This window comes from Dipteris shenzhenensis, chromosome 19 (genome assembly GCF_047967505.1).
Source record: "Dipteris shenzhenensis isolate YYH24624 ecotype China chromosome 19, Dip_SZ_1.0, whole genome shotgun sequence".
NCBI lineage: Eukaryota > Viridiplantae > Streptophyta > Polypodiopsida > Gleicheniales > Dipteridaceae > Dipteris > Dipteris shenzhenensis.
This window is the reverse complement of record NC_141614.1, coordinates 39,957,570-39,980,965: the sequence shown is the minus strand read 5'-3', so window position 1 is coordinate 39,980,965 and position 23,396 is coordinate 39,957,570. Positions and strand designations below refer to the sequence as shown.

Sequence of the window (23,396 nt, the reverse complement as noted above, 5' to 3'; positions counted from 1 at the left end):
CACCAACTCCAGAGACAACTGCGCCACCAGCAACCCGTGATCACAGGAGAGACTATGGCCCTTAATCTCTCTCTCAAGGTACTCCATGCAGCCAGCCATGCAAGTGACAAGTGGCTGATCCAGTCCCTCCTTTCAACCATGCTCTAATATTGACCAACCTAGAGTTTGCTTACACCAACACCCCCCTCAAGCAAAAAGGAGGGCAATGTACATCAGAGAATGCTTCCCGACACAGCAAGTCAGGGATAGCAAGAAGTTTTTTATCATCCACACAGCAAGTGAACGGAAAGTTAACATCTTCTCAAAGCAAGAGAGAACTCTGATCATCATGCCTTTGGACAAGACAAACTTAGGTATTATTATTATGCAAATCAAGAATCTAATCTACGCTGTCGACTACGTGAATTCAGAATGCCCATTCATCTCCGTCGCTTGAACTTGCAGCACAGTCCTGCGACCTCCTCTGCTACATGTGCACTTTCTCCTTTGTTCTTCTGAGCAATATCATCTCGCTTTTTGAAGCAATATTCTTCTCTATGTCCAAGCTTGCCACAATATCCACATTTCTGCCCGTCCTTGTTCTTTGCTTTAGATAACTTGCTTACGAATGCTTGTTCCTGATCGATGGTCAGTACCTTGCGCCTTTCTTCATCCAATAGCATCGAAATCATCTCTGAGAAACTTGCATCATTGTTAACTCTTAGGATCTTGACAAGATCGTCATAAGCTGGTATACGACTGGAAAGAAGTACAGCCTTAGAATCATCATCTTCCATTTGAACACCAAGATCAGTAAGCTGCCTAAGGATAGCACGCATTCGATTTAGATGCTCTCCAAGCGTATGATTTTCCGTCATCTTCAAACCGAAAAATTGTTGCTTCAGTAATACCTTTGAGTTTCGAAGCCTCGATCCAAACAAAGTCTCTACTGCAGTCCAGTTCTCGCATGCCGTCTTGGAGAGATCAAGATGGTGGCTATACCTTCCACCAAGTGCTTGCCCGAGAATTCCTAGAGCCTTCTCATTCCTTTCTTCCCATCGATCCACCAATTCGGGGGAGTCATGTGCCTTTTTCCCGGTCAGTTTCTTCTCAGTACCTGAGACTATCGACCAAAAGCCCTTCTCCATCAAATACAATCGAAGCGTGAGCTGCCAAATTGGGAAGTTAGTGCCATTGTAAGTAACCAGCTTCACCGCATGCTCAGATTTATTCTCCATCTGCTCTGATACCACTGATAGATCTTAGCTCGTATAAAACTATTGCATGTAGTAAGAAAAAGAGAGATCGCTATCTATTCCAAGAGCTGAGCAACTAGTGCATGAAATAGTAGTGAAAGATATGAAAAACAGTCTCGTTTATTCATAGGCGACAGCTTTATTCATCTCCTCAGCTCAACCGAGCTTGTTGGAGTTACAACTCACACACACTTAGCTACAACGACTGATCAACAGAGGCACCGAGCCATGAACTATATGGGAGACTGTCGCCACACTCATCACGATCGGCTTCCAAGGCATAATCAGGTGCACCAACTCCAGAGACAACTGCACCACCAGCAACCCGTGATCATAGGAGAGACTACGGCCCTTAATCTCTCTCTCAAGGTACTCCATGCAGCCAGCCATGCAAGTGACAAGTGGCTGATCCAGTCCCTCCTTTCAACCATGCTCTAATATTGACCAACCTAGAGTTTGCTTACACCAACAGCGGCATGGTGCCTACATGTTGCAATCATGGTGTCTAGAATGGGATCGATAATCGCAAGACCTGTGTCTAGTCTCCTACTGATCAGCATGTTTGAGATTAATGGTTTTGACAAGAAGCCTATGATTTGCTGCTGTCTTGGAATGTGACCAATGGCAGATCTCATGACTCTGACTAAATGGGTGATCTCATTTACAAGAGCACGAAATATCTCCAGTTTGGGTAATCGATGACTTTGTCCATATCTGTGTATACATGAAGTGAATAGATAGTGATATCTCCCTCGAATATCTTAGTATTTGGGGCATTGCATCAAGATGTGCTCCTTTGTCTCTCCACCTTGTGTGAGTTACAAAGAGTACAGAGTCTCAAGTCTCTATGGTGCCTTGTGATTGTGATTTTGCACCTTGCCTTGATCTGAAACTTGTGGGATGTGGTCCTAAGCTGATCCAAGTGGAGCGATTTTGTGTGCAAATGCTGGAAATATGCTTGGAAGCAATCTTTCTCCAATCTGCATGTCCTCTAGTCACCAAACGTGCTTGTGCTGCCAGTGTTATTTATTGGTTATACTAAGATAGTAAGCTGCTGGATCATTGGACTCTCTTTTGTTCGGTACAGCAAGGCTGTCCTCTCCCTAGCTACTCATGCTATGCGTCAATACATGGATCACTTGTTCAAAGCTCGAATGACAAGCTGCAGGACAAGGTGTTGCAAAAGGGGTGCCAAATGTATGCAGAAGCAGTATACCATGCATGTTGTCAAGAAAATGCCATCTCGAAGAGGAAGAAGTATGCTAGAAGATGCAGAATAAATATGAAATCTAAGGCAGGGGAGAAAGAACATGTGGTCGAGAATAACGAAGTTGATGTTGTTGTGGATCTTACGTCCACAAGTGGAGTAAATAATTCAATGTACGAGGCAACAGTTGCTTTAGATGCATGTCTTCCATATCTTAAATATTCATACTCTGTGTTAGCTCGCAAGGCTACACTTTTTCTTACTTTCCTAGAGCAGCATCAGCCATGGACTTTTACTGCTCTCTTGTATGTTTGCTTCTCTTTGAACTGATGCTTTTGGATAGTGGATTCCAGCTCTGTCATATATTATCTTTGGGCATCTCGATGGTACTATTCCTGGCTGTCCGTTCTCTACTCACCTCCTTCGGGATTGGCAGTCTTTATTGGAGCACTTGCATTGGTTTGGGCGTTCCCCAGATCCTGTAAATACCCTTTGTCTGCAGAGTATTCATTGGAGTAGGATCTTTGATCCGCCATTGGCTCATCTTCAGCCTAGGAAGGCCTACTTTCTGCATCAACTGGGTATCTCCACAGTGGCTGATGTGATGGATGATAGGGGCCTTACTCTTTCTTTTCCACAGGCTAGGACACGTTTCTCTTTGGGTATGCATCACAGGCCTATATGGCGTATTCTCATTTCCATGTTGCTTCCTTTCCAGCCAATTCCCCGTTTGTTTGCAGATCTTTCTCTTTTGGATTGGAGATTTGATCGAGGCATTCCAGGTTATCCTTCGTTCTCCTTTGCAGATCTCACAGCCAAGAAATCTTATCATCTCCTTCTACCGCAGCCATGGATTCATGAGTGGGGTCACTCTATATGGCATCTTGAGAAGCCACTTGCTTGGTGGAAGGTTAGTCTTGGCCGTATTTGGAGTAAGCTCCCGCTTACACAACGGCTTTTCTTATGGCGATGTTTGGTTGGTGCTTTGCCAGTGGGTTCTTTCACGCATTACATCTTTGCATTGTCCATCTTGTTCGCATCCGAGGGAGACGGTCTTCATCTACTCTGGACTTGCCCGGTTGCCCGTGATTTTCTTCCCAAATTGGGGACTTATCTCCACAACCATTTTCCTCGTATTGCTTGTGGCAGGCAGTTTTGGTTGTTTGGGAGATATACCACCACCACTGACTACACTCAGTTTTTCAGTTGGTGTTGGTATTGGGTGTTATGGGCACTATATCATGCACATATTTCTCGACTCTATGGACATTCTGATGTGGATGTTTATCATTTCTTCCGTTCCTCCCTGCTTTGCTCTTTGCAGGATGCCCATTCCATGGGAGGCCTTTCGACAATCCAGCTTGGAGTGTTTTTTGAGTGGTTTTTAGCTCCTTTACTGGCTGATCTTTACTGGAATAGCTTGCTTTTATTTCTTTTAGTTGTCAGTTTTTTCGTAGAGTAGTAGTTGTTCCACACTGGAACAGCCACTATGACTGTAAATGCTTTTTAATGCAAGATTTCTTTTACCCAAAAAAAAGTGTGTGTGTGTGTGAGATTGTAACTACCACAATTACAATCACCCAGTGAAGTGGTGGAGGAGGAGATTGCAGAAGATTTGGAGATACAAAGTTCCTCTTCGCCACAATATCTTTTTTTGTGGGTGATGCTAGGGGTTTTTCTGTCAGGACAGCTTTTAGCACGCAGACACATTGCTCCTACTGTTTGTCACTGATGTTTGGCTGCACAGGAATCTATGCGTGATATCCTTTGGGATTGTCACACCAGAGACTTTTTGGGTCTTCTTTAGCAACGTTTGAGACGTAGATTTTCTACTACTACCTTTGGCAAGAATTTCTTGCTTTTTGGGATTCACCCACGCAGACAGGAGTTTGAGTTATTTTCCTTCTAGGTTCATTGCTGGGCACTGTGGACCCTATGGAAGAATCGAAATCATAGTCTTTGGTGATCTTACTTTTTCCACTTTCCGTTTTTTCGGACGCTCTCTGCAGCAATCTTTTTTTGATTGTCTGCAGACTCATTACATAGACTATGATGTATACTTGTCATATACTGAGATTTTCAGTTGATGTACTTTTGAGCTCCCCTTTTGAGGGAAGCTACTATTGTGTAATATAAAGCAACAACATCTTCACCAACAAAAAAAAGTGTGTGATTGTAAGCAAGATAGATTGCTCTGTCTATTTGTCTCACAATGAAATTTTTTTATATTGTAATAGCAGGTCCTGTCTTTGAGAACTACTCTTTGAAATATATATTATAAGGATACATGGCTTTCACAAATTTTTAAAAAAAGTGTGTGATTGTAAGATGTTGTCTTGTTACAAGTGGATATTGCCAAAGCTTTTGGCATTGTGCAATGGAATTCCATCTCACAGGCCATGCAATTATTGGAGTTTGGGAAAAAGATGCAGCATATCATTTTATTGGTTGTATGATGATAGTAAAGATATCGGCATTCTCTCTTGAGATCTAGTCGATGGTTGGACTCTCCGTCATCAGTATGTCAAGGATGCCCTCTTAGTGCATGTTATATGCAATAGCTACTCATCCAATGCTTCCATAAATGGATCACCTCGTTGCTAAAGGTAACCTGCACGGATTTTAGATATGCATGGAGGGAGGTGGATGATTGCACAAGCATATGCTGATGACTCTTTCTTCACTCCCAAGAACACAAAGAAGAAGCTTTTCCAACTCATGCATGCTTTATCATTGTTGTCTCCCTTTGAGGCTGCCACATATTACTGTCTCTTCTTTATATAAAGTGCTTTTGCCTCCGCCATGGGTTTCTCAAAAGGCAAATCAGCTTTGGCAAATGAATCACATTGAAAAGTGGTGGCGGAAGAGATTGAGACAGATTTGGAGTTCAAAAATTACACTCCTACAACAGGTCTTCTTGTGGCGAGTCTTGTTGGGAGTTCTTCCATCTGGGCAACCTTTTGACAAGCAGGAATATTGCTCCGGCTGTTTGTTGCAGATGTTTGGCTCCACGGGAGTCTGTGCCTCATCTTCTTTGGCATTGCTCCCATACTCGTGATTTTTTAAGCTTCCTGGGGCAGCATTTGCGAACTCGATTTCCAACTGCTACCTTTTGGAAAGTTCTTTTGGATCTTCAAGATACACCCACTTAGACACGATTTTGATTTATTTTTTGTTTGGGCTCGCTACTGGGCACTCTGGACTCTATGGAAGGATAGAAATCTTAGTGTCTTTGGTGATCCTACTTTTTCACTTTTCTCTTTCTTCAGGCACACTCTACAGCAATCTTTCTATGATTTCTTGCAAACTAAGTACATAGATCATGATGTGTATCTGTCTTATATTGAGATCTTCTCGTGATGTATTTTCCCATATCCCGTCTTGGGATGATTCTATAATATAAAGCAACAAAATTTTCACAAAAAATGTGTGTATTTATCATTTCTTCCATTCCTCCTAGCAAAGATGGGCCATGGAAGCTCCCTTTGTTTATTTATTTTTACAAAAATGGACTTTCATTAAGTATGAATAAAACCCGCAAGAGCAAGCTCAAGGCGAATATACATCATGTGATGCAAATGCCTAAAAAAGAGGTAGAAAATAAACAAGGTTGAGGTTGAAAATGCCACCTCAACCTTGTGGAAGTCTCAAAGAAGAAGGGGGAGCCCCTCCATTCCATAAGGAAAATAGCCCTCCTAGTAGATGACGCCTGAGAGGATCCCTGCATACTCGTCCAGGTGGCCATCAAAGTATGTATAGTGTCTGTCCATATACTGCATCGCTCCTTTGAGATGCGCAATTCATGAGAGACCTTCCTGCGGCCCAACTCTAGAAGTTTTCTTTCACTGTTTTTAGCTTTCTTGTACTAGATGTTCTTTACTGGAACAGCTTCATATGTTTTCTTTTCAGTTTTCTTTTAGGATATGAGTAGTAGCTGTCTCACTTTGAGATAGCTATGAATGTTTTCTTTTCAGTTTTCTTTTAGGATATGAGTAGTAGCTGTCTCACTTTGAGATAGCTATGAATGTACATTCTTCTTAATGAAAAGTTATTAATGAATGAGTGGCGTGTCTCACTTTTTAGTGTTCTTGTACTAGCTGTTCTTTATTGGAGCAACTATCATATGTTTTCTTTTCAGTTATTTAAAGCATATGAGTAGTAGCTGTCTCACTTGAGACAGCTATGAATGTACATTCTTCGATCAGGACTTTACCACTTGGATCTTTATTGGCTGCTAGGCACATAGCCTCCTCGGCATGCCCTATATGTTCCAATCCTAGAGAGTCTATGCAGCATCTATCTGGACTTGTCCTGCAGGCTCGTGATTTTCTTCCTAGGCAGAAAGCCGGTCTTTGTGCTCGTTTTCCAGGATGTCCTTTGGCAGGAAGTTTTGGTTACTTGGTAGATATGCCTCTAGGCGAGATTATGATCAGTTCTTCTGTTGGTGCAGTTACTGGGTTTTGTGGTCGTTATATCATGCTCATGACATTCGACGATACTATGAGCATTCGACGATACGAGGACCCTCGATTGCATATTTATCATTTCGTCCGTTCTTTCTTGCATCGATCTCTCCAAAGATGCGCATTCTCTTGGAGACCTTCCTTTGCCCCAGTTAGAAGTATTTTACTACGTTTTTAAGTTTTAACTAGTAGCTGTCTCATTCTGAGACAGCTATGCATGTATAATTTTTCTAATGAGTGGAATGGCATCACAGTAGTTTATAGGAAACAATTCTGCCAAAAGAATACCGTCTCTATCTTTGTTAAAGGAGAAATCTTGGCTTTGAATTCACCGGAAGATTTCTGCATGATTCTGCTGCATGTCAAGAGGCCTCAACTCATTAAACCACCCTATATGTATGCATGAGGTCAAAGGCCAGCCAAGGTCTCCACCACCAAGTGTTTGATGACTCTGATGAATAGACTTCCATGTGTACAAGCAGAGAGGCTGCCCGCAATGTCCCAGATAACAAGTAGCAAACTTATCTCTCATTCATCACCCATGCTTCGTCCATAATGAATAGTTGTGAAACCCCCTTACAAAGTGAAAATCTTTTGGATGGCACCCTACTGGGTGGCTAGGTCACTATATTTATCAAAAAAACATACGCAAATTTAAACAGCATCATTTGTTGCCTGCATGCATTAACAGCAAACAGTCTTGTCATTCTGCAACATTGAAATACCTACATCCACGGACAAAATACATTAAAACATAGCTGAGACCACTGGACAAGTTATGACTTATAATCTTGACTCCTCTGTTTCACAAGCTTGTAAATCACACCCATTAAAATCCCTTAGTAGCAATTAAGTGACTGTAAAATGTAGCTTGTATAAGATCATGCTCATCCTCAGTCTTCCACATTCAGCGATTCAACACAGAAATTCAAGGACAAAATCATCAATGGGTAAAAATTTTTTAAAGGAAAACTTAAACAATGCAGGCTTTAGGCATGAAACATGCTTTAGCAGAGTTAATTTCACTTTCTTCCCGTCTATCAGCAGAGCTATTCCGTATTCCACCTCAAGTGCAAGAATCTTACTCCAGGTCCAAATTACAAACCTGAATGTTTGTGATATAAGGATGCAGCACAAGACGAGAAATGGCATGCATGAGTATACACTCCCGTCTTGTGGGTCCTTTCCTAGACCTTCCTTGTAAGAATATTGGGGCCTGTACAAATAACATTCATTCAGCCAATTGAACAATAACTCTAGCATAATAGCTCTTCAGCTCTTTCAACGAGAAATTGAATATAGATTCAATATTTGTAGGTTCTCTTTTCAATCAAAAGAGACATAGGTCATGACAGAATACACCTCCATATGCACAAGTGGAAGCGGTACAAACTCTGTAAATCCTCCTGTTCTCTTTTGTAGATCTCTCACATGAAGCAAATGTTTAGCCCTACATCAGTCCCTCCAAAGGCCCACAAAACGACAGATCATCAGTCTTATGTTTCATGTCATCTTTTTTGAGATTTTACAGCCTAACATTAACATGCAGTAAACCTTACCAGTGTTGAGGACCATCAACGTGACCAAACATGATGGTAGCAGTGGATTTCAAACCTACATCATGGGCAGTCTCCATTACCTGGATTAAATTTATTAAATGTAAGATGTAAAAGAACCATGAAAGAGGACATTGTGTATCTTATCACAAGGATCTTGTCATGAGATTATGCCTTTTTATTTTGCAATGTTGTCTACTTTCAAGAATTCAATGTTATCACAAGGATCTTGTCATGAGATTATGCCTTTTTATTTTGCAATGTTGTCTACTTTCAATGAGTATGGCATGTTTCCTTGTGAATTCAATTTGCTTTATCTATTCCCATAAATATGCATTTATAACCATATGTATTTTGCTTAATGAAAAATATTCACACAGAATAATATCATGCTACCCAACATACAACCAAAAGACATGGGCATCGACTGTGCTCTCACGACAAAAAGGGATTGCTCATAACACATGGGGTAGTGTTGATGGAGCTAGGGTCCACACATGGCTTGACATATACAACAAGATGAGCAGTGGACATAATAATCAAGACACACATGCCATCTTAAACTTATCCCCTGGAGTCGACCATGAATGTTATGAAAAATCAAGTAAAAGTATACGTGAATGCACGCGTGAAAATGTGTTGTGTACATCTTGTAATGCTTAGTGAAATGGTTTATTTGTAGTCAGGGAAGTTGTAACAAGAAACTAAAAGAGGAAAATAGGTAAAGAGAAAATGAGACAGTTTCAGGAAAAACATGGACTTCAAGCAAATACATAAATACATAAGATGAGCAGAGTTCCAGATAAGGTAGAGAAGTCAAGTTACTACTCTTTGTATGAACCACTCCTTTTCATAGAGGAGGCACTAGGAAGTCCCTTATAAGAACAAAGCGTGTAGACGTTGATAAAACAAAAGAGGATAGTTATGGGATTTTGGCCTGTTTCCTCTCCTACCCAGACCAGTGGTGTTTGGCAGGTTTCATTCATGAGGCACTTAGACACCGTGAGAGGATACTCCGAGCATGCAGACAGGAGCAGACTTCTTCCTCGGTTGATCCCTCTCAGAGCTCTATCACGGAGTTCTTTCAGCTAGATCACATGGACCCCCACAAGACGAGGCCTCGACATGATCGTGACCCAGAGCATGTGACCCGATAGCTCAGACAGAGGGTCGACACACAGATCACACTTGGAGACATCCCTCCTTGTTTAGAGTCGGAGCCTGACTGATGGGGGTCACAGTATCCCTGGTCAAATGCAGAGCTACGACCAAGAGACGTGCCAGGACCGCATCTCTGCGTGGCCGACAACACTCTATTGCCGACTTCATGCCTTCACTGCCTCATCCATCCTGATATCTTGCTGCTGCCGATGATGATGATGATATTGATGAGATTGATATATAGTCGACCATCGACATGACTATGTTGTAATTAGGACTTAGTACTACCATTCTGCATTTTTGCATTTTGCATTGGTATGGATGCTCATTTAGTAGCTCCACTACCACAGCTTGCTGTATCAAGATTTTCACAGTCTCATAGACCCATCGGTCTTCCGAAGACTTTAATAAATTTTCTTTCTTTCTTCACATTCACAAGTCCATTTCAATAGCTCATGCTTCACCACCTGTTGAAGAGGATACAACACCTAAGATAACATATGAACAAAACGAGACAAGTATTTCACCTTTTGCAAAAATGTGTGTAACTATTTTAGTGTTTGCGGGAGCATCAAGCATAATCAACGCCTTGATTTTACTTGGGTCAGGTTCAATCCCCTGCTCAAAAACAATATGTCCCAACACTTTCATTCTTGTCCTTGCCAGATAACACTTATCTGGATTGAGCTGCCCTCCACTATCATCCAGCTTTTGAAGTACTTGGTCCAGCTTTTCACAATGCTCTCTACGCTTACTGTACACACATATATCATCAATAAAAACTTTATAAAATTTATCCAGGAACGGTGCCAACACCGCATCCGAATTTTCTCGATAATGGGAGGGAGCGTTTGAAAGGCCAAGACACATCCTTCTATATTTAAAACAGCCCCATGGAGTGATAAATGTGGTCTTCTCCTGATCCTCCGGTGCAATACCAATCTGAAAATAGCCCGAGTAGCCATCACATAAACTATACATCTCATTTCCAGCCACCCTATCAAGTATATCATCTAAATGAGGCAAGGGATAATGATTTCTCTTCGTTACTGCATTCAAGGGCTTGAAGTCCACACACGCCCTCCACTTGCCATTCTTTTTGGGTACTATCACCACAGGACTGGCCCAATCAGAGAACTCTACAGGATAGATGATATCAGCCCTCAACAACTTAATTATTTCCAGCCTTAGGACTTCTGTCTGCTCAGGACTAACTCTTCTCATCTTTTGAAATATTGGCCTTGCATTCTCCTTAAGGTGAATCCTTAATGGCTTACCTTTGAATCATCTTATCTGTTCATATGAAGTAATGAACAAATTTGGATATTTGCTGAGCATAGCACAATACTCCTTTTTCTCCTCTGCAGTAAGATCAGGGTTTAAAGTCTGCTCTACCTTTTCTTGCATTGATTCTTGAGAATTGTTGGGCTGCATGAACTTCTCCATTACTTCACCTCTGTCCTCCCCTTCTTCACTGCTTTCAGGTATCTCATTATGTTTTATCTGCAGATTTTCTACTTCACCAATAAAAGCCACATCAACATCATCACTTCCTGATGTAAAGCTGCTTTCTTCTTCACTACTGGAATCACTTTCAGTGCCCTGTTCCTCCCCTTTTTCTGGATCAGAAATTTCTGCCCTACTAACCATATCAAATCTCATTCTCTTTCCTGAAAGAGCATGAACAGTAATCACCCCATTTTTCCAATCTTGAATTGCCCCCACCCTGTGTAACCAAGGTCTTCCAAGAATAAGAGGATAAGCCCCTAAACCAGCTGGCATCACATGAAAATCCATCTTGCAATGCACTTTAAAAGCCTCAACATCCAATTCAGCCACAATCCCCAAGGTTTTGACTTTGGCGTGGTTAGCCATCCGAATCCGAAACCTTGAAGGATAAGAGATCTTCAATCCTAATTTCTCAGCACATGCCTGAGTCATCACACATATTTGGGCTCCCCCATCAATATATGCCTCAATATCAGGCTTTCTCCTGGAGAGATCTCCCACAAGATCATATTCTCCTTGTTCTCTTCCAATAGGATAATCAAACAGCTTGTATTTTCTTCTGCGATTCTTAGCTCTTCTGCTCTTCTTCCTTTGATAAGTGACCACCTCTTCAGCATGCTCTTCCTGCCTTGCACTCGGATTGGCTTCTTCTTCACGGGTTCTTTTCCCTGCAGGCATAACACCTGCATCATCCTCCTCTATTCCAAGTAAACTCACAAGCTTTCCTTTGCCCTTTTCTTCAGTAGTGAATTTACCATTACCACTCAATTGACCTGCTTCCTTCACCTCCACACTATGATCATCACTCCTGTTATTCAGCCCTGGTGGCAATGGATAAATATCTTCCCCCTCTCGAGGTGGGTTATCACATTGTGAGCTATAATGACCCATAACTCCACACTTAAAACATTGAACATTGGGAGCATAAACCCCTTGTCCTCTTCCCGCTTGCCACAGAGCTGAACCACCAGGTAAAGGCAATCCACCTATACCCCTCCCTGCTGGAGCCCTACCTCTTCCCCTACCACTCATCAAATTCAAAGAAAGATTCTTCATAAGTTCTGACATTTCATGAATCTCTTCCTCCATGGATTCTTCCTTTTTGGGTTCTAACTTAAATGGCTCATCCGGCAAAAAAAATGTAGCAGTAGGATTAGCCTGCACCATAGGAAGCTCACTACTAAGCTGTATCAATCTCTTTTGTTTCCTTTCCTTTTCCCTGGCTACTCTCAGAGCATCCTCAAAAGTGGGCAACTCCTTACATTCCACCTTAATTCGAATTTCAGATTTCAGTCCAGTTATGAACCTGTCCTTCTTTATCACCCAAGGAGGCACCTCTGGTAGCAAAGCAGTTTGCCATCTATTCCACAAGATGGTAGACCTTCCCGAGTATTCATCCACTAACTGGTGTGAGTTCTGCTGCAAAGCACACAGCTCTCTCCACAACCCATTAGCATCATGCAGACATGCGAGCCATGCCAAAAAGGCAGCCCTCACCTCAGCATAACTCGGATTTCTATGAACCCTTTGCTCATCTTGGCAACCAGCTTGGAACTCTTGCAACCAATTTTGAGCCTCTCCCATCAATCAAAAGGAAAGAAACTGCAAAAGCACTTCAGGAGCATTTCTGTCTTTGATTAAAGCAATAAACTCCATACTCTCAATGAACCTCTCAGGATCTTCATTGAGCAACCCATAAAATCTGGGAAATTCATGAGCCATCTTGTACACAGGATAAAAACCCAAAAATAAATAATTCTATTCCTCGCCTGTATTAAACTGCCTTTGCCTTATCACCATCCAGTCACTTTAGAAGAGCAGCCAAGGAGAATCTCAAATGAACTCTCAAATCTAATAATTCAGCCAGCAACTTAATAAACTCTTGACTCAATACAATTCGATCAATCATTTGGCATACTGATCGTTCTCATGCCACACTAACAGAGGAAAGACACCAGTAGCAAGTCGTTCTTCTCTCTTACTATCAAGAAGTCAAAGTCAATCAGAGAATGACGTAGGAGCACCTTCCAATTCAATAGCAAGAACATTTTTCGATCGTGAAACCATTGTTGTGAACTAGCCCGTCACTCAAGCCTTCTTCTCAGGAAATATCACACGATCAAATCAGCAAATGATCACAACAACAAGAACGTATCGCAAAGAAGTCGTTCAATTCCCTTAGAACGAATCACAATCAACAATTGGCCTTTCATTACCCTCACGATGAGTCCAGTTCCCTTAGAACACCATCGTTGAAGAAGACCAGCACGTCACGCTGAACTGCATTTCTTTGCAACCACACTCCTTCCTTCTCCCATCGCACTTCTCTTCTACGATGTTAGGCTCTCCCCCATTTGGATGCCAACCCCCTCCTTGAGACAGCCACGGATTCATCACCCTTTTGGAAACTCTAGCAATCTTCCACCACGTAACATGGCAGCTCCCCACTTCCTTTGAGCGTTTCACCTGATCACGTAGCTAGCTTGCACATCCATGCAAAACTCCCACATTTGCTGGCCACCTCATCTCATGCATTAAACCACTCTCTTTCCCTTTCCCAAAAAACATACACCAAGGCAAAAAATGCCCCACATTCACATTTAATGCACATTCCCTTCAAGCCAACACTTACCCACAATCTATCACATATAATGAACCCATCCTTCACACACGGGTATCTCATATGAGCCCCAACAAATGGAAACCACTCATAACAAAGGAAACCCAAGACACAAGGTAATAAAAGAACATTTATCAAGTCACACACAAAAAACTCCGTCACACATTGGATACCACAAATGCTCTGGATATGGGTCTACCCACACTGCTTCTCATCATTTTCCATGTGCCCATGAAAAAAAAAAACATTTTTTATTTATCTTGAAATATATACAACCATTCATCATAGTTCCAGAAGTAGTCTCTGGTATCCCATAACCCAGACCAAAACATAAAAGTGCATATCTATGTGCCTACCTTTTATTATGTATAGTGCACAAGAGCTTACTACATTTTTTGACGTATCAACGTGCTCCTTCATGGAGGTCCTAAGAGATCCTTGTACATAGTTGGGTATTTGCATATTTCTATCATCTACTCTCCATTCCATCAACACAATCTTGCCTTCATTTCTGCTTGCCATCTTCTTGCACCACTTAAGAGCTTACTACATTTTTTTGACCTATAATATTTGCCCACACCCAAGACTGCAGACATTCATGTCTTGCAGCTCGGAGTCGAACATGTGCTTCAATTCAAATGAAACATTTTCATCCATAAGACTTTTTGTTTTGTCTGTTACCATCACCACTGGTCCACACGTGCTTACTTGCATGATCCTGACAACATATTTCTTCAATCTTAAACCATTAACCCGATTCTTATGCATCTTGCCATCCAAGTCTTCAAGCTGATACGAGCCATTGGAGTACCTCTTCAACACACGGTACGGTCCTTCCCACTTGGTCACAAACCTTGTCTTGAATGTGAAGTCCAGTTTACTATCATAACGCAGAACTAAATCCCCTTCCTTGATCTTTTTATCCTTGTATTTCAGATTTACCTTTTGCTGCTTTTTCTCCTGAGCCATCGCATAGTGTTCTACAGCTTTCTGCCTATCCAACTGAGATTCCTGCATGTCAAGCAATCAATTCTGATAAGCTGTACTTGGCTTTTCTTCCATCTTCATCAGCATCTGGAGAGCTGGAATCTCTACCTCTAGTGGCAATAGTGCTTCCTTTCCATAAATTAAATGAAAAGGTGAAAACTGAGTTCCCTCTTTTACTGCAATCCTGTATGCCCACAAAGTTGAAGGTAAAGCCAGATCCCAACTCTTCTCATTAGTCCTCATCATCTTAGCCATGACATTTGAAACTTCCCCATTAAAATGCTCATTCATAGCATTACATTGGGGGTAATAAGAAGTAGCATATCGGTGCTTGATTTTCAGTTTATCACAAAGCAAATCCACTAATTCACTCCTAAAGCCAGGTCCTCTGTCAGACACCAATTCTAAGGGCATGCCATAACGACAACAGATATCCTCATACACAAACTTGCAAACTGATTTTGCATTTACTGCTCGTACTGCTTTTGCTTCAGCCCATCGAGACAAATAATCAACAGCTGTGAGTAGGTAACAGTTCCCTCTTGCAGTCATTGGTAGTGGACCAACAGCATCGATTCCCCACTTCTCAAAAATATTAAAAAGCAATCACTACATTTCTTAGTTCTGGATGCAAGATCCTCTTTCCCATTTGTTGACACTGAAAACAAGACATACACCAATGTCTTATATCTCTTTGTAAGGAAGGCCAAACATAGCCTTCTGTCAAAATCTTCCTTAACATGATCTTAAATGCAAAATGACCACCACAGATGCCTTCATGATTGGCTTCTGGTATATGTTGGATCTCCTCACGCCAAGGTACTCTTCTGAGTGTCAGGTCAGCTCCCTTCATGAATAAAACATCACCAATCAAACAATAAGGCTGACTTGTCTTCACGAACCTATATCTCTTTTGTTTGGGAACTTCTTTAGAAACTTTTCCAGACAACAAAAACTTTTCCACCAAAGCCAAGAATTCTCTACCCCTATAAAGAGGTTCCTGTACTGTCACTGCTTATATATGTGGCTCAGCCAACTCTTGGGCAGCATTATGAGCCTCCAAATTTAGACTCCTCTCTACATGGTGCAAGCTCCAGGCCTAAAGCTGTGTCAACTGCTTCCTAATGACATTCAGCCAACTCGTTAAATGCAAATGCTTTGTCTTCCAGAATCCCAAGATTCCCATACTAATACATACCTTCAAGCCTTCATATAATGCTGCATATTCAGCTTCATTATTACTGCATGCTTTAAGCTGAATACCCAATTTTTGAATCTGCCTCCCATCTGGATCATAAACAATAACACCTCTTGAGGCTTTATTCAAGCTCTTCTTAAAAGACCCATAAAAAAACAGGGTATATGCATTATCTAATGGCTGTTCTTCCTCCTTTGCAGTATGCTCCTCAACTTCCTTCACCAGAATCGAACTTTCTTTGTAAGTGAGCAAATCAGCCAGCGTAGCCCTGGTAGAGTCTTCAACAAGAAAAGTAAATGAAAACTCCTGAAGTTCAGTAACCCACTTAATCATGCTTCTTGAAAGGTGGTTGCTATTCAACAAATGAGGAAGTAAAGAAGAATTAGTGAGAACCATAAAAGTTTGAGGCAACAGATAGGAACGAAACCTTCTACAAGCATAAACCAAGCTGGCCGGAATCAACTGAGCTGCTGTGAATTCTCTTTCAGCCTCACTTTCTACCTGGTTTGCATAATAAACTGCCCTCATATACCTTGAGCCCTCTCGTTGCTCTAAAAGTAGAGCCCCAATAGCATCGGGACCCACCGAAAAAGTTTTTTGGAAGTCCGGTACCTTCACCTATAGAGATAAGACGAGGGGTACAGGAGGAGTTCGAGGTTCAGGTGGAGTTGCAGTCCTTTTCAGATCCACACTACTAGGGACCATTTTAGTAGAGCAGAGGCACATTCTAGATTTCTTTGGATCCGGATCCGACACATGGACAGCCGGGATCTGTTTGTCGCAGTTTGCTACTTCCCCCCTGAGACCTCCCACTTTGCCAAAGATATCCGAGGTGATGATGAGACATCCCCATTTGCTGCTCTTTATCAGTCCATCGTTGACTTCTCTAGCCACGGAGAAGTCCTCCTAGTGGGGGACTTCAACACGAGGACAAGGACCCGTCAGGTACCACTTCTTGACTTCAGAGATGATTCCTCTCTACTGCCAAATATTGACCTTGAGGAGGTAGGTATGCTACGGGTTTCGGTTGACAGGCGAGGTCCATTCTCATCTTATGGGTAAGCCCTATTAGACCTCGGCAAGATACATGATCTCATTATCTATAATGGTCTTGACAGATGGCCCGCCTCATGCTTTCCACATGGGGGGGCCTCCAGTGTTGTTGATTACATCATGGGATCCCCTGTCTTCACATGTCGCATTACTGACTTCACTATAGCACCTCTCTCCCGAGGGGCTGATCATACATACCTTTTCTTTAGCATCTCCACCCCCCTTCGCATAGCACCTTCCACCCCACTCAGTTCTTACTCCACCTACCACGATATATGCTTTGATCAGGATCACTCACCTTCTTACTCTGGCCGTCTTTACATACTTCTCGCTTATATTGACTTCATACCCCTTTTAGAGGATTGTGTTGCCCTTGTCAGCCGCTCACTACACGAGGCTGCCATTCACGCTTTCCCCCACAGTACCCGCTCCACCCGCCCACCACCCCCTAGAACCGTACCCCGTAATAGTTGGTACAATGATGAGTATAAGGCTTTACACCGTCAACTTAGATTCGAAACCAAAAACAGTCTTCCAAGCAAACCAAATACACTACGCGAATACCGTAGATTGGTAGGGAGGAAGAAACTAGACTTCGTTCGTCAGAACGAGGAGGAGCTACTGAACATTTTGTTTAGTAACGACTCTAAGGAATTCTGGCAGAGATTTCTAGAAGGATGGTCCCCTCCGCCACTCACTGACACTCAGATCTGGACTGATTATGCACGCACACTTTATGACATCCCAAATCAGTCAGTCCCTAATCTCTTACACATGCCTAGCCCCACATCTTGCAGCCTCTTCACTAGAGGAGGGGTAAAGGATGCGGTAATGAAACTTCATAATGGCCGAGCGAAGGATCGTGAGGGGTTATGCACTGAGTTCATTGCATATGGTATTAACCTCCTAGCCCCGATCTTAGCAAAGCTTTTTAATGAAGCTGTTTATTTGGGGTTTCCACACACTTGGACCATTAACACTATCTCACCCATCCACAAGGCAGGGGATCCCATGAGCCCGGAGAACTACAGGACCATTATGATTGGACATGTCATGCCCAAGATTTATGCATTACTTGACTCTGAGGTTAGCAGACTTGCAGAGTGTCGAGGACTTAGAGCAACAGAACAAGCTGGATTCCGGCATGATTATGGAACCATGGACCACATTCTCACGCTCAAATGTATCGTCGAGGAGGCGAGGTCACGGAAGCAGAGGGTTTATTGTTGCTTTGTGGATTTCTGCAAGGCATTTGACACGGTTCCGAGAGCCCGCCTCATACGGTGCCTATAGGACTTGGGTTATTACCAGGAGATCATTTGGGCTATCATGGCACTTTACGAGAGAGTTTCAGCCAAAGTTCGGGTAGGATCCGGGTGGACAAATGAGATCATGAGCACCATTGGGGTCAAACAAGGGTGTCCTTTGTTGCCTTGTTTTGCCTCTACATTGACGAGCTTAAGACAGTGATGCAGACATAGGGGGGTGTAGGTTGCTCTCTTGCGGGCATGTTGATCCAGATATTGCTCTATGCAGATGATGTGGCTCTCTTGTCTTCCTCAGCAGAGGGAGAGACACCTAGATGCACTACAGTCCTTTTGTGAGTCTCATGATTTGAAGGTCAACCTGGGTAAAACCAAGGTCATGATCTTCAATACATCTCGAGCGATCATGCATCAGGAGCAATTCACATTTGAGGCGTCACCTGTTGAGATAGTTTCATCATACACTTATCTTGGGATTATCTTTTCCGGACCCAGCTTCACTATGAGACCCACGATGCAGGCACGCTTGAGCAGAGGGTATGCTTCACTAGCCAGACTAGAGAGACAATGCTTCTGTTTGCACTTTCAGGATCCACGCACCAAGGGGTTGCTTTTTGACTCCTTGGTTCGCCCAGCGGGGATGTACGGCAGCCCATGTTGGGGGCCAGACTTGTCAGATACAGAGTGGGCCCGTGTGGAGTGGCTAAAAGTTCTCATGTTATCACGGATGATTCGTGGTAAGCCATCCGTTCCTCACTAGATCATTCAGGGTGAGTTTGGGTCACCCCCTTTACAGCTAGATGCTGCATTTTAGGTGATCACGTATCTGTACCGAGTTAGGGAATATGGGGATTACACCTCGGGGCATAGCAGCCTACCACGAATAGCTCTATCCTCTTCTATGGCACTTGCAACAAGAGGAGACCAGAGGTGCTGGTATGCACGTACAGAGAGATGGTTTGAGCGACTGGGGCTCCACATGGATAGATTACCTCCCTTCCAGTACAGCATAGATGCTCCATTTTGTCCCCTCCTATCACACGAGGTCAACCAGGTTATCCATGAGGATCTTCTACAGCTACACACATTTCGGACCTGGTTGGGACCGAGTGAACTCCCAATGAAGCTTAGCTTCTACAGAGATCACTTCTTACATATCACAGCGGAGGGTTTCATTGACCCACCAGGATACATGCAGATTCACCTACCCCACTCGCTGAGGATCTCTATTGAGCAGTTCTAGGTCTCTTCACACAGACTTCGCATCGAGAGGCGCATATGCACACTGTATGACATGCAGGAGGTTGAGACAGAGGAGCATTTCATCTTCAGGTGTCCTGTGTACTATGAGATCCAAGGGCGTTTCCACTGCCTCTTTAAGGATAGTTATGGGATTTTAGCCCGCCGTTTCCTCTCCTACCCAAACCAGCGGTGTTTGGCAGGTTTCATTCATGAGGCACTTGGACACCACGAGAGGATACTCCCAGCACAGAGACAGGAGCAGACTTCTTCCTCGGTTGATCCCTCTCAGAGCTCTATCATGGAGTTCTTTCAGCTAGATCACATGGACCCACACGAGACGAGGCCTCGACATGACAGTCACCCGGAGCCTGTGACCCGACAGCTCAGACAGAGGGTCGACACACAGATCACACTTGGAGACATTCCCTCCTTGTTTAGAGTCAGAGACCGACCAAGGGGTAATAGTATCCCTGGTCAAATACAGAGCTACGACCAAGAGACGTGCTAGGACCGCACCTCTGAGTGGACGACAACACTCTATTTCTCTTACTATCAGGAAGTTAGAGTCAATCAGAGAATGACGTAGGAGCACCTTTCAATTCAACAGTAAGAACATTTTGCCTTTGATCATGAAACCATTGTTGTGAACTAGCCTGTCACTCAAGCCTTCTTCTCAGGAAATATACCACGATCAAATCAACAAATCATCACAACAGCAAGAACATATCGCAAAGAAGTCGTTCAGTTCCCTTAGAACGAATCACAATCAGCAACTGGCCTTTCATTACCCTCACGATGAGTCAAGTTCCCTTAGAACACCATTGTTGAAGAAGACCAGCACGTCACGCTGAACTGCGTCTCTTTGCAACCACTCCTTCCTTCTCCCATCGCACTTCTCCTCTTCTACGATGTTAGCCTCTCCCCCATTTGCATGCCAACCCCCTCCTTGAGACAGCCACGGATCCATCACCCTTTTGGAAACTCTAGCAATCTTCCACCACGTAACATGGCAGCTCCCCACTTCCTTTGAGCGTTTCACCTGATCACGTAGCCAGCTTGCACATCCATGCAGAACTCCCACATTTGCTGGCCACCTCATCTCATGCATTAAACCACTCTCTTTCCCTGGCTTGCCCATCTCATTCAAATCCTAGGGAGACAGTCCCTCTTCTGCTTTGGACTTGCTTGGTTTGTGTGATGCTCAAAAATAGAAACTGGTCTGGCTGTATATACACCGATTGCAACCTGATATAGTGGCTTTGCAAGAGCATAATCAGCATACGTATGCTGGAAAATCTAGACATTTTGCTGGTTATGACATTTTTTATGCTCGAGAGCACTCTTTCTTTGGGGTAGCTTTTTTGGTTAAGCATGATCTTCATTCTATTGTGGCCTTTAATGATCACCATGGTCAATAAATGATCATACAATGTCTCGTTCAAGGCGACATCTTTGAATTTGTATATGCTCCTCAATCTTCTGGGAATCGAGCTTTGGTTTGGGATGCCATGCATAAATATCCCATTATGCTTTTATCTGTGGTGATTTCAATAATGCCCCACAACCGCGAGATAATACCTTAGGCCACACTCACATGTTGCTTCAGTTGTCTCTCGTTGATCTCTGGAAGGAATTGCAGCCCATGCTTCCAGGCTATACCTTTCAGCATAATTCTCAATCTTCATATCAAGCACGCTTCGAGAGATGGTATCGGGTTGATCCGCAGCATTCTGATGCCTTCACTTGTCATCTCTGGATAGACCATGCTTTCGTATACTCTGATCATGCTCCTCTTTGGCTGAGGCTCTCTTTGCATGACTTTCCAGATGACAAATTGGCTTGCAGACGCCTTTTGTTGATAAATAATGGTTACCTTGACCATGCTGATTTTAAAGCCATGGTTTCTGATGCCATTCAGCCTCTTTCTCATCAGATGCACATTGATCTGGATTATGCATGGGAGGCTTTTGTTGCAAGAATGCAAGCTGTTATTCGGGATTATGGTAAATCTTACATGCAGGCCACAGGGGAGACCATGAAGCATGCCAAATACACTTGCCAGAGTTTGACAGACCTCAGTCATCTTCGGCCTTTGTCTTCAAAAGAAAGCATGCTATTATGTCACGCTAAATTTTGTCTCCAATCGAATGATCGAAGAAAGCTTGCTAAATAGGAGACCTGATCTAGGCAAAGGGCTTTTTGGGATAAAGGTTGCTCTTCCAAGCAATTCTTTAAAAGTTTGCATTACAAAAGACAAGCTGCCAATATTTGTCGGATCCGGATGCCTCACGATTCTTGGTCCTCATCTCGCTCAGAGCTTGCTGCTTTTTGTGTGCATCTTATTTTGGGCATGTGGACATTCTTTCTCCTCAGGTTGTGTCTGCCTGCCAACTTCTTTTGCAGCATGTCCATCCCATCCTCTCTGATGCTCATGCTTTGGAATAGGAAATTCCTTTCAATGAAAGAGAATTGTCAGATGCTGTTAAACCTTGTGGCAGATGGAAATCTCCCAAATGGGATGGTCTCACTATGGAAATTTTTCTTGCTTTCTGGGATATCCTCAAGCAGACTTTGCTGCAAATGGTTAATTCAGCCTGGGAAAATCAGCGAATGCCTGTGTCATGGAAAAAAGGACTTGTCAAGCTCCTTCCAAAAAAGTAGTTATGTGATTTGATCACGGATTGGAGACCAATAACGCTCATGCCAATTATTTACAAGATCATAGCCAAAATGGTTGTTGATCATATTAAAGGTTATTTGCATGATGGGCTGCATCCTTCGCAATATGGCTTCGTTCCCCGTAGGCATATCATAGATAATATTGCCAATGCTTATATTGGGATTGAATATGCCAAATACACACATCGGGATGTTCTGCTCGTACAGATGGATATTGCAAAAGCCTTTGATACAGTTCAATGGGAATTCATCTCGCAAACAATGCGAGCTTTGGGGTTTGGAACAAAAATGCAGCAGATTATTTACTGGCTTTACAGGGACAGTAATGCAGCTTACTTTCTTTCTGGAGATCTCTCTGATGAGTGGACTCTTCATTGTTCGGTCCGTCAGGAATGTCCCCTTAGTGCTTTATTGTATGCCATTGCTACCCATCCTATGCTGCTATAAATTGATCATCTCGTGGCTACACGCTCCCTCCATGGTTTGGAATTGGATGCAAATCACAACATGGTTGCTCAAGCCTATGCTGATGATTCTTTCTTTACCCCGAAGAATATGCAGAATGATCTTTCTGCTTTGATGCAGGCTCTCTCTGTTTATGGTTTGGCAGCTGGTCTTCATGTAAATTTTCAAAAGTCCAAGCTACTCCCATTGCATTCTAAAGACTGGCATAGTCTTTTGTGGCCCCGGGAAATCATTCCACCCACTCAGATTGTTCGTCATCTTGGTTACCCTTTGGGGTGGGGTCTCACTCGTTGTCAACAAACTAGTTGGGTGATGGTCAAGCCTCGAAAAAAGCTAGAATATTGGACATTGGCAACCTGGCTTTTGCATGTTCAGCTTCAGATAGTAGAGTCCATCCTTATGGCATATATTTAATTTTACTTGCCTTTAAGCATGTTCACCACCAAGGCAGATCTTGATTCTTTCATGTCTGCGACTATGGAAATCTTTTGGCGTTCCAAACATGGCAGAAAAAGTATCAGACTGCTTTCAGTGCATCAGCTTTGTTCTCCTAAGATGCATGGTGGTTTGAACATCATGAATATTCACGTGCACATCCTTGCTCACAAGGGAAAAATGTTGCTGCATTTTCTGCAAGGTGATCAGCCTTGGGCTCTTATGATTAGATCTCTAGCTACACATATCAATATTTCTGCCTTTGGTCACTGGAAAATCAATTACAGGGATTTCTTATTTGGTCGCATCGATGGCACTTTG

At 42.9% G+C, this 23,396-nt stretch overlaps 1 protein-coding gene across 1 annotated transcript in view; it reads right to left on the bottom strand.

The window, feature by feature from the left end:
* LOC147890459 (uncharacterized) overlaps positions 1–23,396 on the bottom strand; it is a 217,565-nt gene that overhangs the window by 1,466 nt on the left and 192,703 nt on the right. Inside the window, exons 15-17 of the mRNA XM_087390295.1 lie at positions 8,465–8,544; positions 8,268–8,355; positions 8,011–8,121 (exon numbers count right to left, since the gene is read on the bottom strand). Coding sequence (XP_087246421.1) covers positions 8,011–8,121; positions 8,268–8,355; positions 8,465–8,544 — 279 coding nt within the window. The remainder of the gene's footprint in view (positions 1–8,010; positions 8,122–8,267; positions 8,356–8,464; positions 8,545–23,396) is intronic.